At 47.3% G+C, this 16,599-nt stretch overlaps 1 protein-coding gene and 1 long non-coding RNA gene across 7 annotated transcripts in view; one reads left to right on the top strand and one right to left on the bottom strand.

The window, feature by feature from the left end:
- Nucleotides 1-9,093, bottom strand: part of ADAMTS9 (ADAM metallopeptidase with thrombospondin type 1 motif 9) — a 79,003-nt gene extending 69,910 nt beyond the window's left edge. For 3 of the 5 annotated variants that reach the window (XM_033071491.1, XM_033071492.1, XM_033071494.1), the window contains exons 1-2: nt 8,321-9,074; nt 7,023-7,185 (exon numbers count right to left, since the gene is read on the bottom strand). In XM_033071491.1, coding sequence (XP_032927382.1) covers nt 7,023-7,185; nt 8,321-8,902 — 745 coding nt within the window. In that variant the 5' untranslated portion in view covers nt 8,903-9,074. Of the gene's footprint in view, nt 1-7,022; nt 7,186-8,320 lie in introns of all 5 variants that reach the window. The other 2 variants (XM_033071495.2, XM_033071493.1) reach the window with 2 other exon arrangements.
- Nucleotides 8,784-10,254, top strand: LOC117002413. 2 transcript variants are annotated; one of them, XR_004419277.2, is made up of 2 exons: nt 8,784-8,870; nt 9,624-10,139. It is a non-coding gene; the product is annotated as an uncharacterized LOC117002413 (long non-coding RNA). The 2 variants fall into 2 exon arrangements; XR_004419276.1 differs by having other exon boundaries at nt 8,795-8,870; nt 9,367-10,254.
- The last annotated feature ends 6,345 nt before the right edge of the window (nt 10,255-16,599 follow it).

Raw genomic sequence — 16,599 nt, 5'->3', positions numbered from 1 at the left:
TTCACCCACTGCATCCTGTACCTGTGACTATAGAGACTGGGAGGTGCCAAAGCTCAAGGTGATGCTGATCCCTGGTATCTGTCAGGGTGACCCTGCCTTTCTTCTCATTGCTTAAACCAGAATGCTGAGAACCATGGACTTGCAGTGAGCAGCAATCAACTTCCCTCAGTAATAAAACATTATCTGGTTTATAACATGCTAACACTGAAGACCACACATACTCTAGATGTTTTCTTTCCTGGTGATGAATATCAGAATGCATTCCAGCCTAGAAGATTATGTTTCTGCCTAAGGTAAAAAGTTGTACGTGAAAGCTATCAATTTTGCACAGTAGACAGAAAGTAGATTAATGAACAAAGCAATAAATTGCCACTTTAAGAAAGGAGATACAAATACATGAGCTGAACATGTGGGAGAAAATGATTCAAGGTCATCTTACAGAACTCCCACACATGCTCTTCAGGCAACTTCTAGTGCACAACAGTCACAAGTACACCAAGTTGTGTCCCACACTTGTGTCTAGTGACACCTATGCGGTACCATGCCAACAAGAACAACACTTAGGCCACCACAACTTTGTACCGACAGTCAGTAAAAGACAAGACAAAATATCCCATTAGAAAAAAAAAAAAAATATTTTTCAGCAATTAGCCACAGGGTTGAGATAATGACATTACAGGCATATGGGATAAGAAGTCACAGAATAGTCAACCTGTTTATTTTCAGTAGTATATGCCACAGGGAACAGACAGAAAACACCAAAGTGATCCCCCTCTGCTTCTTCCACCTCTCTTCCTTCAGTGGATGTCCATACAGATGAAGTAAAAGTATGTCCATTCCAGGAGAATAATTTAACTCTGTCACTTACCATGTTTAAATTGCAGAACAATAACCACTCAACAATACTTTGTTTAGTCACAGTCTTAAATCTTATACCTCTAGGGTGCCAGATGGATGCTTGATACATTTTCCATACTAACAGTAACAACAAAATGCATGCACCTTACTTACACCTCACACTGAGGAATCTCAAACCAAAACTAATTATGGGATCTGTATCATTGACTGTGATCAATGTTTTTTAATTGAAGTCAGTCTATTACCTTATTTCACTTCCCATCACAAGACACCTGAAACATTACAGACTGATCCCTTCCCCAGCTCAGCATTGCAAAAGCTTGTGCTTGATTTCCCAGGCCCACCTGATCTTAGTGTGCTGTTACCTCAACAGGGAGGCAGAAATAGAATTAATTACATTAGCATATGGGAGTTGTGATGCAATTCTCTTCTTTATTCTGGGAGGGAAGGAAATCTGAATTAATTACTATCTGACTAAAAATTACAATCCACTTCTTTAAGATAAGAAACTTTTCTGAGGAAAAGAACAAAGTCAGTGTTTTACCCTGAGGCCAAAAGCAAAGCTGACAGCTTAAACAGACTCTTGAAAGAGCTCAAGGATTGCTCAACCTGGAAGTAAAGGCTTAAGAAAACCTCCCTGCAGATCTCCTGCAACCCTGAGTTTACGTGACACTCAGCAGTACAGAATTTGCCTGAAGACCTGCCTGGAAACCAGACACCTAGAATGCAAAATTCTGCTGGATGAAGAGCTGAAAACAAACAAAAAAAATGGGGCACAGTTGGAAGCAAGACAGAGTCCAAAAGAAACAGCAAAAATAATAAAGAGCTCTAGATCAACACTCCAAGTGCAAAGGATCTGGGATTTCACCACAGACCACTCACAAGAGTACTAACATTAAGTCCTGTGGAAAAGGAATTCAAAGTTTCTGCCTCAAAACTGCTATAAAGTAAGAACATAACACATGCAAAGGGTGTGTAGAAGGAGCAGGAAATTTTCCACCACTGGCCCCATTCCACTCCATTGCCAATTGTAACACTGTGGACACACTTTGAACGACAGCTGGAGTGGGAACAGAAGCCCATCCCCTCCCTGCACCAATGAAAAACCACACTACAAAGTCAGGCTTTAGCCACGGCACCAGATCCCTCACACATCCTTCCCCAAGTCTCCTCCCTGGTCATGGCACTGATAACACACTAACAAACCCCCATTCAATCTGACCACCCCTTCCAAGTACATGGGAGCATGGTGGCAGGACCATCTCCTGCTTGTGCCATGGGTTCACCAGTGACTTCCCATGCAGCTGGCTGGCATTAGGAGAGCAGGCTGGTTCTAATCATCATGCAGAAAAAAGATCACAATCATTGAGCTGGCAGCACCAGGCACCTGCTGGCACAGGACACAAGGCAGCACTCCTCTGCTCTGGTGGTTCCCCAGTGTCATGTTCAGTGGGAAAGGTTGTTACAGTTACTATGAAAGGGTAATCTATTACAAATTACTCATTAATGCAATTGAAAAATCAGTGACATATTACTGAGTACATCGGTTTCACACCAGCTCAGCAGCAAGACTTGGTTCATGCTGCTGGTTTCTGCTTTTTATAGGACCCTTCTCAGCACAACTTACACACAGAGCTTCTCTCCTCCTCACCTGGACCACATGGGGCTCCCCTTTGTGGAGCTGCTGTGCCTGGTCACATGTACTCTCCAGTAGTCAAACTGCTGTTAACATCCAACGAAATACCAGCAAATTTGAGACCCTTTTGCATCCATTTCTGGCAGGTACTGGGGTGTGCTAAGCCTGCAGGTTGTGTCCTGCAGCCATCTGTGCTGGTAACACTTGGTGGGTTTTGGAAAGCAGCCTCAGCAGGTGAGTCACTGGGCTTTCCCACCTCTGCCAGCAGTGGGTGGGGGCACAGTCAGCACGCTGCAGGTAAGACCTGCTCTATCCTGCACTCATCTGAGCCCGCTTCCAAAACCTCTCCACCTCAGCACAAACTGCTGGAAGGCCTCTTTGCTGGCTACAGCCCCTTGGCTTCCCTCCAGAAAAGGAACAGCTCTAATCGTCTTCCTACTAGTTTGGCACCATCAGAGTGTTATTGCTGCTTCTGCATGAGGAGTTTTGCCCGTGGTGGATATTCCTGCTTTAAATGCTCTCATTAAGGAGCAAGGACTTTGTGCAAGATCCTCACGTGCAGCCTCAGAGTCCAGGTCCAATGCCAGCCTTGGGATGGGCACAGCTGACCAGCAGCAAATAAGGGAGCAGTTCACACTCACTATACAGTCAGTTGTTGGTTTATTCATCCCAGCCCCAGACAGGTCTTGAATATAAAAGTATTATGAGAAATGAGGCAAGAACAGAGAGGTATTTAACTAATGAAGCCGGGATGGAAATTGGAAGCGCAGATCAGACAAATGAAGGCAGTGGGTACAAAGAAGCTGCCCCAAAAAATTTAGTCAGGAGTCCTGCATCAGGGTCACAGTAAAAGCTGCACAGAATTTGCTAGGCTTGGAGCAAGAGCTGGGCAGGCAACAGAAGTGGGGCAACAAAAGGGCACAATATGTGCAATTACACTCATGGACACAGGGGGATTGTGGCTCAGTGCAACCAAGGCAGGTAGAGGCCACATCTATCTTGGTACAAGGGTTGGCCAACAGGCAGAATGATTATGAAGGCTCAGTAAAAAGCCAAAGCTATCACAGAGCCCCACAAAACCAGAAGAGAAGAGCTTCAGAGAACTCAACAATCAAAATATACATACAAATACATATACACATACATCAGTGACAAAAACCATGGGAAATATGATAGAAAGGAGAAGCAGCATAAATGGACATAAGACCCAGAGCAAGAGACAGCCTGAAGTGGTTTATTTGTGATAACCAAAGACAGTGTCCTATTGGCATCCGGAGCTGGACATCTCTCTGCAAGACCAAATCTTGAGGGTTTCACATGGACAGGGCTCATGGGTCTGCTCCTGGCAGAAGGTCTCACTGGATGGGGGCTTGGGGAGGTGCTGCTGGCCTCACAGAGGTGGCTGGCACATGGACACAGGATGCAGCTCCGTGCCTTTATCACTGGAGTCAGGAAAGCTGTGCTCTCCAGCCTTGCAATGAGCCGCTTCCTTTTTTCTTTTTTTAGGATCACAATTTCTTTTCTCTTCCTCCTCCACCTCAAAAAAGCGGATATTTAATAATTGGTCGGAAGAGCTTGCTATCCTGAAGCGATGGGTGGTAGTGGTGCTGCACCTATAAGTGACATCATGCTGTCAGCCTGGCCAAGTCCTCATCCCGTCAGGGCTATTCAGTAAAACACAACTAATTATTCAGCCAGATCCCTGGCCAGATGACAAACTGATTCGCGGCACTAGCTAAAAGAAGGAGAGGAAAACGCACTATTTCCTATGACTGAAACTACATTAACCTGTTACCCCAAGGAAAACTCTGTCCAAGGCTTTTCTTGCGGCAGCTGAGCTGTATGCCAGACGCCTGAAATGCATTGCCAGAGACCCCAGTGCTCTGCTGTGAAAGTTCATCTGCAGAGCACAGCTTCCATTTGATATCCATCAGCATTCAGAGGAAAAAGATCTTTTTCCAGAACACCTGCAGAGCATCTTTTATGTCAGAGGACCTAAAACTGTTATCAGAAACTGCTAATTAAAATACCTGGTTTTCTAAGCTGACCTCAGGACACTGAAAACTAACAGTAAGACCAGGGAGACTGCTGCAAATGAAATCTTTTACTCAATCTGTTAGTCAATTCACAAGGGAAACTTTCCTGAATACCTCAAGAAGTCTAAAATTACATCATTATGGCAAGGGCACACCAGCATGTTGCTTATTAATCATTTCCAGGAAGATGACTATCAGAAAGTCATTCTTAATAGCACCACTGCCTGGCAACATAGGGTCCCTTGCTCACCTCAGGGGGGTACCTTAGATTTCCTTCACATCAATTTCCTCTTAGAGCAAATTTCCACCCCTGCCAACAGCCTGCAAAGCAAACACATCATTTCACATGTTCTTCTGACAAAAAACTGGATTTTCACAACACCCTACAACTATGAGTAACTCCCAAACTCTCATGAAACCATTCTCCTCTGACAGGAGTTAGAGATACACCTTGTCTAAAACAGTGAGTGCTGCTAGATTTTGCATGTTCACCTCTGTTGCAAAGACATGTGAAACACCTTCTCTACCTGTAACCTCAGGTAGGATGCCAAGGTTCAGCATTGCCCAACCTGCTCTGAACTTACTCTTTAAATGAAATAACCAAGACTTGTTCACCATACATGTACAGCCATAGCATTATTCCCTTTAAAAGTTTGGACAATGACAAAAAGAAGAGATGGTAAAGAGGCAGAGATGGAGGGAAAGAGGACAGGAGGATTCTCATGCCTGTCTGAAACACTTAAGCTTGTGTTTGAGAGGTAAGAACTCCTCCCTCCAGTACATGAAGCAACTGAGAAGAGCAAGAAAACAAAGACAAAAAAGAAGCAAAGCATATTGGAACAAAGGAGGAAGAGATGTATACCACACTGGTAAAATCACAGATGGAGTATTAATCTTGTGAATTACAATACAGAAAAATAATATCCTAAACGGGATCTATGATACAGTAGGGTGAAATACAGCAGTCTGTTACAGCAGCACAGAGACAAGTCCACAAGCAAAATTCAGAGCCCTCCCAGCTACCTTTGATTCAATGAGTCCTGTGATCTGCTGCTCCGTTCCTCCAAGGGTTACTGATGCAATGTGCCAGATTCCATGTTTCTTTCCAACTGTTCTGAGTCTCCTGCATCTGATCTCAAAGAAGGGAGCAGAAACAGCTGGAAGAGAGAAACCAGAATGGCATATTCCAGCAGCAACCCTTGGAAGAACAAACAATGACAGCCTTGCGAGAGGTACGCTGTACCCCTGGCACATAGGTTTGCAAGTGGAAGTGGGTTCACATGTCTTCTAGAAGAAACACATGTTGCTCTGGCTGGTCACAGAGTATCAGAGCATCTTTGGACTTAGCATGATCAGGGCAAGCTGAACAGAATGACAGCTCTATAGCACAGCCATGATCCACAGTCATGAGTGCCAAACAAGTAACACATGCTAATTGTAGCCTAATTTGGGCACCATACCGTGCCCTGTATCTCCTCCAGTGGTACCTCTACTTCCTGAGCAACTCCACCTACTTTGCAGCATATGAGCAGCTTGCAGCCCACAAGGGAACCCAGTCAAGGTCTACTCTGTTTAGGCTTTAAAGTTCCTGTAGATCTAGCTGCAGGCCAAAGGAGGAGGGCAAAACAGCAGGTGAAACAGGAGACTGAAGAAATAAGCTTCTGCAGATAAAATTTAGGTATTTGCTGCCAAAGGGGAGGATTAGTTGTGAACATCAGGAAGCCAAGGAAGCAGAGAGCAGCGGGAGGCCACTGCAGATAATAGGGACAGTAGGAGCAAGGCTATTGCTCATCAAGGCACATGAAGGGGGAGGGAAAAAGGCTTGTGCTCTTTCATATGTGTAAGGACTAGAAAGAGGGAGTGAGGAGGTCAGGGAGATGGTGCTGGTGGAGGAAGGGCCATAAGGGGAAAAAAAAAAAAAAAGCCTTTGAAAATGAACCATGGAAAAGCGATTACTAAGGGAAGAACTGTCAGGGTTGGCGTTAGGACCTCCTCATTTCCACTAGAAAGAAGTAAGAAGTAAGACATGGAAACTCATAGCCAGATTTGGGGAGGGAAGACCAGGAGCACAGCAATACCAAGACAGAAGGATGTCATTTAAAGGACAGAGTATCAGACAGAAAGTGTATCGGATTAGGATGGTTGGAAATTACATGTAGGAGAGAACAGAAAACAAGTTTAAGGGCTCACAGGACACTCAAGGCAAGACAGACCAAAAGCTCTCTTGTGTGCTTTACATCAGGAATCAAAGGGAAACTATAACATTTTTTCTGACCACAACTTCTTTATAACCAATTCCTAGAAAGCACAGGTGCACCACTTCTCTCCAGGACAGCATTACCACCACAAGCCCAGTCCTAGCATTCACAGCACCATTTCTAGGAGGGTCCCTCAACTCTATGTTCCTTCCTTCCCACACAAACCTACTGCCTTTTAACTGCAAATAGCACTTCCAAGTATCAAGTCATCCAAGGCAGTAACAAAATGAGTACCTGGAGTATTGCAAGTCTGCCTGTCCCCTGAAGAGTTGGTTGGAGGTGTCCGGTGTCGGTAGACAAGATGTGGTTTATTGTGCTCTTCTTCATACTCCTGTTCCTCAAGCGATAGGAGTGGCTCTACAAAATAGTCCCCATCATCAGACTTGAATGTGCCTAGCTGAGAGGGACCAGAGAGAGGAACAGGTCAGCTTTGTGAGATGACAAGCTTCATGCCTAGCAGCACTACCCCACAAAGTGAGTGGTTAATGAGGGAGGTGTGCCTGGTTCTGTGGTAACCCCTCTGCAGGCACTGCTTCGGTCACACTGCTTGCACCCACCCTGGGCTGCACAGCCACCCACTGGTGCTTACAGAGGGCTAATTACTGACCCACAGGCGGGGAGCATGAGAGGGGCATGCCTGCCAGACCCTGTCCTTATGCCAGTGATGTTAACGAGATAGCCTGAAGGGTGATGGTGCTGCTCTGTGCTGGAAGCCCCAGTGCAACCCCATCATGTGCTGGTTTCACACAGTATGTCTCCCTGAGACAGGCTTTTAACCCACATATAAGGACCAGAGGAAAGTGTCCAGCAAGTGACATCCCTGCTTATGAGAAGACATCAACACTCCTAGTTGCATACAGCTATGAATACAGGTATTTGGTAAATAAATAAAAAACTATCCAAGACAGAACATTCTGCAGCCATCCCACACTGGGATCCATGGCCAGTAGCTGGGAGGGAAGCCACACACACATGTGTCCAAGCCTAGGTGAACACATGCACCCAGAGGAATTCCTGGACTGAATGAAGCCAGCAGAAACCTCTGGGGAGCCCCTGGCATCGGCACCCCGTGGGGTTGAAAGGCACCGGGACGCACAGGAGAGTCAGCCCTTGTAAGAGCTTCTGTTCATGCCGGTGCCAACATCCCTGCACCGAAGCTGGGTACCAGGGACCGGGATGCCCCTGGTCCGGGGAGCTGGGTGGCTCCGGGGCAGCGCTAGTGACAAGCCCGCAGACCGCACGCCTGGGTGTCAGTGCACCGCATTTTTCCTCCCAAAACCCGCGGAGTAGCAGCAGCGCTCCGGGGAACTCGGCCGGTTAACAGCGGCGTGCGAGAAACCCACGGCCGGGACAGGCTGAAGCCGCTCCCACAGCGAGGGGAAGGGGCGGGCGCCATCCCTCAGCCGGCCCCATCCCTCAGCCGGCCCGCCCATCGCGGTCCCGCTCCTCCCGCTCCTCCTCCGCGCTTCCGCCCCTCAGCCCCCGGCCCTCAGCGGGGCGGGGCCGGGCCGGCGGCGGGGCGCGGGGCTCACCATCCCGGAGCAGAGGCTGATAACGGCGGTGAGCCGAGGCCGGGCGTTGACGTGCCCCCGGTAGAAGCAGTGCTTCACGTCGGCGTCGGCCGCCTCGGCGTAGAGGCGCCGCTGGTCTGCGGCGGGCTCTCCCAGGAGGCTGACGGTGAAGAGCGGGGCGATGAAGGCCGAGCTGGCCGTCAGGTTGAAGAGGAACTGCTGCCCGAAGGCGGACAGCCTGTAGTGTGCCTTCGGGGAGGCGGCGGCGGCCGCCGTCCAGGCGTCGGGGGCAGCACTGGTGCTCCGCCGGCGCCGCCTGAAGTGGACATCGGTGGGGAAGGGCTCACCGAACTCATTCACTCGGGTAGGAGTCACGATCTCGTACTCGCTGAGCTTCTCCAGCAGCTGGGCTGCGAGGGGACAGACGCATATGCCGCTGAGTGAGGTGGCCGAGCCCCGGGGGGCGGCAGCGCAGCGCTCCCCGCGCCCCTCCCCGAGCACCCCCTTACCTTGCCTGGGGTGCAGCTTCTGCCTCCTCGCTCCCGTCCTCGAGCCGTCGATGAAGAGCGTGGTGAGTGCCAGCGCCAGCGGCGCCAGCTGCATGGTGCTGCGCGCTGTCCTCGGAGGAGCAGCCTTCCCCGCCTCCGCTCCTTCTCCTCCTTTTTCCTCCCTTTGCCTCTTAATTTCTGTTCTTCTCCTCTCCTTTCTCCCGTCCCGGCCCCCGGAGCGCTCCGCGGGAAGGCGCAGGAGCCGGGCAGCGTTAGGGGCGCGCGGGCGGGCGGCGCGCAGGGCGCGGGGGGCCGCACATGGTGCGCGGGGCGGACGGGCCGGGACCGGGACCGGGACCGACGGGCCGGGACGGGGGAGCCGCCGCCTGCCTGCCTGCCTGCTCTCCCTCGCTTTCCGCCTCTCCCCCCGTCGGGCTGGTGGACGAGAGCTGCCGGCTCAGTTTAAAAAGGGGCGTGCTCCATAGATCAAGCAGGAGAAAGCCCGCCCTCCTCTGCTCCCCCCCACTCCACTCCTTCCAGTATGTCACTTTCTTTTCTCATTGCCGGCGAACGCCGAAGTCGCAGGTTTGGTCAAGAAAAGCCAGTGCTGGAGCTGGACGGAGCGGGCGAGCCACGGCTTTGCACACCCAGGTCCGGCGCCCGCTCCCCGCCGGCTCCTTCCAAAAGGCTTTAAAATCCCAAAGTAGCCCGGGCAGAGCGGCACCAGCAGCTGCTTACTCTGCCAGGTCCTGGATGGATAAGTCACTTTTGTCACTCACTGGGAGGAGAGCTGAGTTTTCTTACATAATTAACGTTTTCCTTTTTTTTTTCCCAAGGCAGCTTGAAGAAATGGACCAGCAATTGAAGAATCCCCTGTGTGGCACTTCTTATAGCAGTTGTTCTCTTCTGCATTTCTCAGATAAGAGGCAATTCAAGCAACTTTTGTTCAGGATTAGATTTGTGTTGTGCACTTTTCAGGCACCCTGAGGGAAGAGGAAGATTATATTATTAGATTAGATTATCTGAGTTTATTTTATTTTGTTTTACAATTTGAAAGATCTCTGTAAAAAATTAAGACATCCTTTAGAGCTAAATGTAATTAAGCGTTGTCTTCTACCCCTTCTTCAAATCAAAATCCCCAACCTTGGTTTGAAAGGTTTTTAAACCTCTAAAGCCTGTAAGCAAGGCAAAATAGAAGTTTGGAAGTTCAATTTGCACTTCCATAGAAAATGTCAAAGTTCTTTACATTCTTTGCTCAACTTTGGGACAAGGCACAGAAATGTTGGTATTTGCTGAAGGGGAAAGTTTTAAAATAAAAATCAATTCAGAATCCACTTCTGGACAAAATGGCACCTCCTGAGTCTTCAAAACAACTGGTGAAGTCCTACAAATCTCAACTATTAGAAGTCTATTATTATTTTTTTATGATGAGTATAAAAGAGTAAATAAAGCATCACCTGAAAAGTTGTGCATCTGCAGCCCTGTGACTGGCTGGCCAGGCTTGCAGGGCTGGGAGGCAGAGCCTCAGCAGTGCAGGCATCTCCAGGGTTGTGGAGACCCAAGTCAGCACGCCCTTAGGGCAAGGTGTAATGGCACATAACCTCCCTGCATGGCATTGTGCCCACCCTTATAAACCAGGTTTAATTAAAATCTTGGATACTTACCATGAGATAACTCACCCATATCTCTCAGGGTGCTTGCAGAGCACCCTGAGCCCTGACCACCTTCCTACAATGTCCATTTGTACCCCAAAGCTTTCAGTCTCCACAGAGGGAGATACACAGAGGTGCTTAGCTTGGGATAATGCTCCAGAAATCATGGCAGGAGAAGGAAGGGTAGGCTCTACCCCTAACTCAGGTGGGTGTGGAGACACATTTTCCAGGAGTGCCAGGGGAGCCTGTGCTGCCAGTTGGGTGTGTGGAGCAATACTGATCAGCAAAGGGGGAGCGAGGAAAAGTGAACCCAGTTGCCTGAGGAAGGAGAGGTGAAAAGCTGAGCATAGCATTAGGGCTGAGTCAGAGGGGAGGGGAGGAGGCTTACGTGGAGCTAGTCTTGCTGCTGTCCTGAGAAAGAGGGGCGCAGCCTTCAGTCCTCAAATCAGCATAGTATTGGGAAACAGGTCTGGTTCATCTGGGGGCTGGGTGCCCAGGGCATCCCCATCTCAAACAAACATCCCACATCCACCACTCTCAGCATCACCACATCAGGTGCTGGTGAGAGCTGCCTTGCTCAGCTTGTTCAGCTCACTGTCACAGGAAAGCCTACCAAAGCTTTGGAGTTCTTCTTAGTTTTCTATTAGGTGGCCAGTTAATTTTGCTCTGGGATGAGGTTTGACAAGGCTCAGGAGCTGTACAGGGTGAGAAGTGACAGCACATACCTGTGACTTGCTTGGGTAGGACCCTTTTTGGCACTGAGCTGAATGGAGCAAGGTCATTTTGTGGAGCATCTGCACAGCCACACCCACTTATCTGGAGCCACCAACCTGAGGGATGGCGAGGAACACAACTCCATCATTCAGAAGAAGGGATCTAACTCATGGGACTCCATTGGGAGCAGTCTGAAGCCTCCCAGGAGCAAATCCTGATTTTGCAATGTCACTAAACATACATTGATGCATGCCGTGCAGCATGGCATGGCTTCCAGAGCCAAGTTTTATGTTGTGTGGCATTTTGAATCTTTACAGCTGGAGATAGGGAAGTGCAGAATGAAAGCTGTACTGTAAGTAAATAGATTATGTGTAGTTTAGAGAAACTAAGCTGCAATTTTAAATTCAAATAACTTTCCTATTAGGAAGGATCTATTAATACTTACGGTATGGTAATTGTGCAGACTCCAAGTCCTCACTCACCCAGTCAAAAGTAAGCTGAAAGAGCCCATACCTACCCATGGAAAAATCCCCTTAAAACACTGGGAATTCTGCCTATATAAATACTGCAGAACTTGAGCTGCAAATGCCTCTTCTAGAAACCACAAAATCAGAACTTGATCACAACAGCAAAACTTCTGTAAGAAATTTAAGGCAGTGCTGCAAGAATGCACTTGAGGAACCCAGATTTCCTGAGGTTTGTACATTGTTTTCTCCCCTTGTTACCATTTCCTTTTCCCTGTAGGTGAGGCCATCCCCAGAACTAGTCTTTGTTCTTTGTGGCTCAGCTTCTCTGGGTAAGCATCATCTTTATCTGCTGCATCCTCTTGCTTGCCCAATGATTATCCCACAAGGCAGACAGTTTCCCTTTGATGGTTTCTCCTCAATGCTACAAGATATCTGAAAACAGCCAACTTTTCTTCTGCTGTCTAATCTGTGTGGTCAGAAAGTGAAAGATTTAATTTTCTTCAAACAGCTGACCCTCTCCTGCCTCTCATTCATCTGCTGATGCTGGTAACAAGGATACCGCTCTGGGCTGCCTTTCTCTTTGTTTTGGAAGATCTCACAAAGGCTTCTCTTTAAAAGACATTTTCAGCAGTTATGTCAAAGCTAGATTTTTAAGTTGTAAGCCTTTCACATTTGTTTGGAGGGACTGAACTTGCAAGTTCTAGGTGCATACTTAATTTTCAAACTGCTATCTGTGCCAAGCCAACTCTTGTTGGTCCTTGTTAAAAGGATTTAAATATACTCATTTACTATAGTCCTTTAAGCTCCTACTTCCTCCCTGGAGTTCTCTTCTTACCCCATGTAGTGTGCTGCTGCCATCAAGGTCTGAATCACTGGGTTGTTTGGGAGTTTGCTCCTCTGACCCATCGGAGGTGGGAAGTGCTCCCTGCCATTCCCAGCAATACCAGCACAGCACTGCTATCGCTGTTATCACAACTTGCTCTCTCTGGGCCCATATCCTGGTCCCCATTTTAGGGCCAGTGGCTGAGGGAGGTGTGAAATGATGTGCCAGGATGCTGCAGAACCATTGGTGCCATCCCACTCCCTTGAATACTGAGATGTGCACTCTGAGGTGATTAATTCAAGGTTACTCAGGGAAATAATACCCATCCTTCATCTCAGTCCTGGGTCAAGCTGTGCAACTCAAACATCTTCCCAGCCACTGCATTGCAGCAGGAGCTGTGTCCTGTGGGAGCCATCCATTGCTCTGCACAGAGGTGCAAGGTGGGGCACAGTGGAAATGGAGCATAGCCCTGTCCTTGCAGGTATCCCTGCTCTTTGCCTGAGTAGGAAACCACCATTTGGGACCAGAAGGTGAAGCAGGGAAAGCAAACAGAAAGCAAACAAGTCCGTTCCACTGCTCCACTCACATGCAAAGAAACTAGTGCTCAGTTTGCTTCAGAAACAGCTTTGACCCTGGAAAACAGATACATGAGTAGGAACCAGGGACTGGGTGGGAAGAACAGCAAAGCCCACGTAGACACTGCAAATGTGTGGGATTTTCCTCTTCAGGTCAGCATGGATGGACATAATGATCCCTTGAGGCTCTCCACTTGAAACTGCTGGTTCCAGCTCGCCCCTCCCCTGCTCCCAGCATTGCTGCTGACTGTTCACACACTGCTCTTTTCCTTACACCTCTTATCTGCCACGTTGAAAGTGCTCAGGGTAGCCCTGCTTCTGGGTCTTGCTGCAGCCTGGCAGCTCCTTTGGCCTCCTAAGCAGTTATAGATCCATCTCCCTTTTTACAACAAGTTAACCTGAGACAGGTCCTAAAGTAGCTAAGAAACACTTAATTCTAAATCTTCCCAATTTTTTTTTGCAAATTAGGCCACATCAAGCTAAACATTATATTGGTTTATCTTCTGTGTTTGACATGCTATATATCAAACAGGACCTAAATACATTCCTCATGATCTTGATATTATGTATGTGTGCATCTATGGTGTGTTCCAGGTACCTTTGCCAAAACATTAACAGTAATACTAGGAGGACTAAATAGAGCAGATGTTCTGTAATCCCACACCAAAAGGCAACCTGGGAATGTTGGAAATTATGTAGGTACAAAAAGCTTTATCCCTTGAGGCATGTACTTTTATTATATAAACAAATTATCATAACAGCTCTGTGAGGTGTCACCATCACCTTGTGAAGAGGAGACTGAGATGATTGATTTGGCAAAGAACACGGGGTCATGGAGATCTGACCTCATGGCAGTTCCACCCTCCCTCTCCATCTTGTATGCAACCTAAGTGTATAATGTAATATTTCAGTGCAGGGATCATTAAACTGTAAAACTCTATTTTAGGAGAGTTGTTTTCATTTTCCCAAATAGTAAATTGTCTCCAGAGATAACAAAATACAAATATCTAGTAGAGCAAGGAAAAAGCTAAGCAACTTTACAGATATCAAATTCTTTTTCCCTACCCTGTTTGATTTCCCTTGGGGTGTAACAAGGTGCCCAGCTAAAAGCAAAGACATCTCCCTGAGGGAAGTCTTTACAATGTTGTCGTATTTATATTGTGGTAGGAAGTCTCTACAGGTTACAAAACTGTCAAAAAAATTGTCAATGGCCAAAAAGTTGGGAATGTTTTAGGCCTAATCCAGTGCCTGTCAAAACTCATCATCAGAACTTCCACTGACTTGGAGAAGTGCAGAATCTCTGTTATTTCTGGGAGCTATTTTACAGCATCACATCTTGCTCATTAATATCTACCTGACAAGCATGTATAACATCCGGTCTTCTTTTACCAAGATGCAACAGCTTGAAAAATAAAACCCATTTCTTTTGAGCTTAGAAAAATGTCTGCACTCACTAAGTTGCAGTACCCAAAAACTAAGGTATTTTAAAATTCTTCTCAGGTATCTGAGGGTTCCCAGAACAGATGGGCACAGGAAAGAAGATGATCTAATGGCAGCCCATCAGTTTGTAGCTCTGCTGGTACCATATCATTACCCCAGCCAGAATGTGCACAGATCAGAGCCATTGCTCCCCTGTGCTAAATGATTAAGAGGTGCTGTTTAAATGTGCTGCTTCAGATTTGTCAGCAGTCCCCAGCTTACAGGATATGTTGAGGAAACTCTCATAGGTGCTCCTACATTCTTGCATCCAATTTCCTCCTTTCCTCTGAAAGCAGGATTGATAAGGAACAGACTAGAAATGCTTAGGGTGGAAGATTCAGCATATAAACGCTGGACAAAAATCCAAAAAAGGATTTGGTTTCTCCCCAACTATGCTGTGTTTGCCCTGGATGAAGGAGTGGTGAACAAGTTCTATTTTCAGCTGCACACCCTGTGCTGTTTCTTGCAATGGCTGCTGCTGCCTGAGCAGGCTGGGCACACCTAACACAGGATCCCTCACTCTGGTGTGTGCCTGAACTACTGCTTTGCTGTCAGGTGCCTGCAGCCTTGGCTTTGCTACTTAAATTCACTGTCAGGCTCTGCTTTTGCAACCAAAATAGGGCACTTAACAGACAGAATTCAGTTTCTTAGAAGATAGAGTTTAGGTGAGATGTTAAAAAGCAGGCACAAAAGTAGCAGGATGCAACCAAAGGAGACCAAACTCTGGATGATCTGCGAAGCTGAAACAAAATAGTCTTTTTCTTCCCAGCTGTTTCCAACAGCCACCTCTGCTCTATGCCTTCATGCCTTCTCACTCACTAAATACCTTTTTTTTTTGATGGCAAAGGCTGTCTAGGAGCAAACCTGGAATCCATACGTTCCCCTTGCAGGTGCGGGGAGATCTACAAGAATGATGTGAATTGGCTGCAGCCTTCCTAACCACATTCATGTCATGCCACTCTGGCTGGGATGCCGGAGAGAGAACTAATGGAGTGTAAATCCCTGTTTGGGGATTTACATCCTTCAGCTTCTCCCTGTAACTCCTTCATTCCCTTTGCAAACCACAGGAAGAGGGGATCTCCCCAGAGAACCACAGCTGCACATTTTGGGTCTTGATTAAAAGTAGTGGAGAATTCACACAGCCAGAGCTGCCTGTCTAACGGGTTCAGAGTGAACTGGGATACTTCCAAGGGAATCTGTAGTCCTGACACTAAACCCTGCAAGCAACAATCCGCTTTTAAAGTTATTGTATGGCTTGGCTACAAAGATAAGGCACCAGATGGCTTGGGAAGAATTTTTTAGGAGACAGTCTGCTGGTATGCCTGGAAGGATCTTGAGAGTTTACGTTTACAATAGACCACTTCTTTGGAGGCGAATGTTTGTCAGGAACATCAGTTTTAATTACTTAAAATGTAGGCTTCCAAATGCAGACAGTGTTAACAGCAGTTATTTTTTTCCTGAAGAGGGGACAGCCAACAGAAATTCCTTCTTTACAGGTAGCAAATTGACTTGTGAGACTACTGTTATGCAGTTTTCATCTCAAATACCATCCTGCAGCACTTTGTTTCACTGATGAATTATTCGTAGCACAAGTAGGTATTTCTTTTCATCTCTTTTCAGCCAACGAAATAAGCAGCTAACTTTGTCATGAACATGGGTCAGCCCTCAAAATTCCCAAGACTTTTTAACTGAGCCCTACTTTGTCTTTTGCAAGCAAGGAGGGGTGAGCTGGGACAGGAGCTATAAGGATGCCAGTAGGAATAAGCAGCCTGACAGCAATCTCAGTATTGCTTTCATACACACATCTTAATTCTAAATCCAGGTGTGATCAGTTTGCAGTAAGATTACAGCACTATTACCCCCAATATCAGGCTGAATTCAATGACACCAGGAACTGAGCTCCCATATACCCAGTGTGAGGGTATGACATTCCTTTCCCAGCCAGAAGTGTTACCCAAAATTATCTAAAGGATTTGGACCTTCTGAGAACCGTGGCCCTGCTGGAACTCCTCATCACCTGCAGGTGGTTGGCAGACCTGAGGAGATGTGCATGTGGGCAGCACACCTTGTAAGTCTGGAGGTGTGGCAGCTCTGCTGAGGGG

Source organism: Catharus ustulatus, chromosome 13, assembly GCF_009819885.2.
Source record: "Catharus ustulatus isolate bCatUst1 chromosome 13, bCatUst1.pri.v2, whole genome shotgun sequence".
Classification (NCBI taxonomy): Eukaryota; Metazoa; Chordata; class Aves; order Passeriformes; family Turdidae; genus Catharus; species Catharus ustulatus.
The sequence above is the reverse complement of the archived record's forward strand: the minus strand, read 5'-3'. Positions and strand labels throughout refer to the sequence as shown.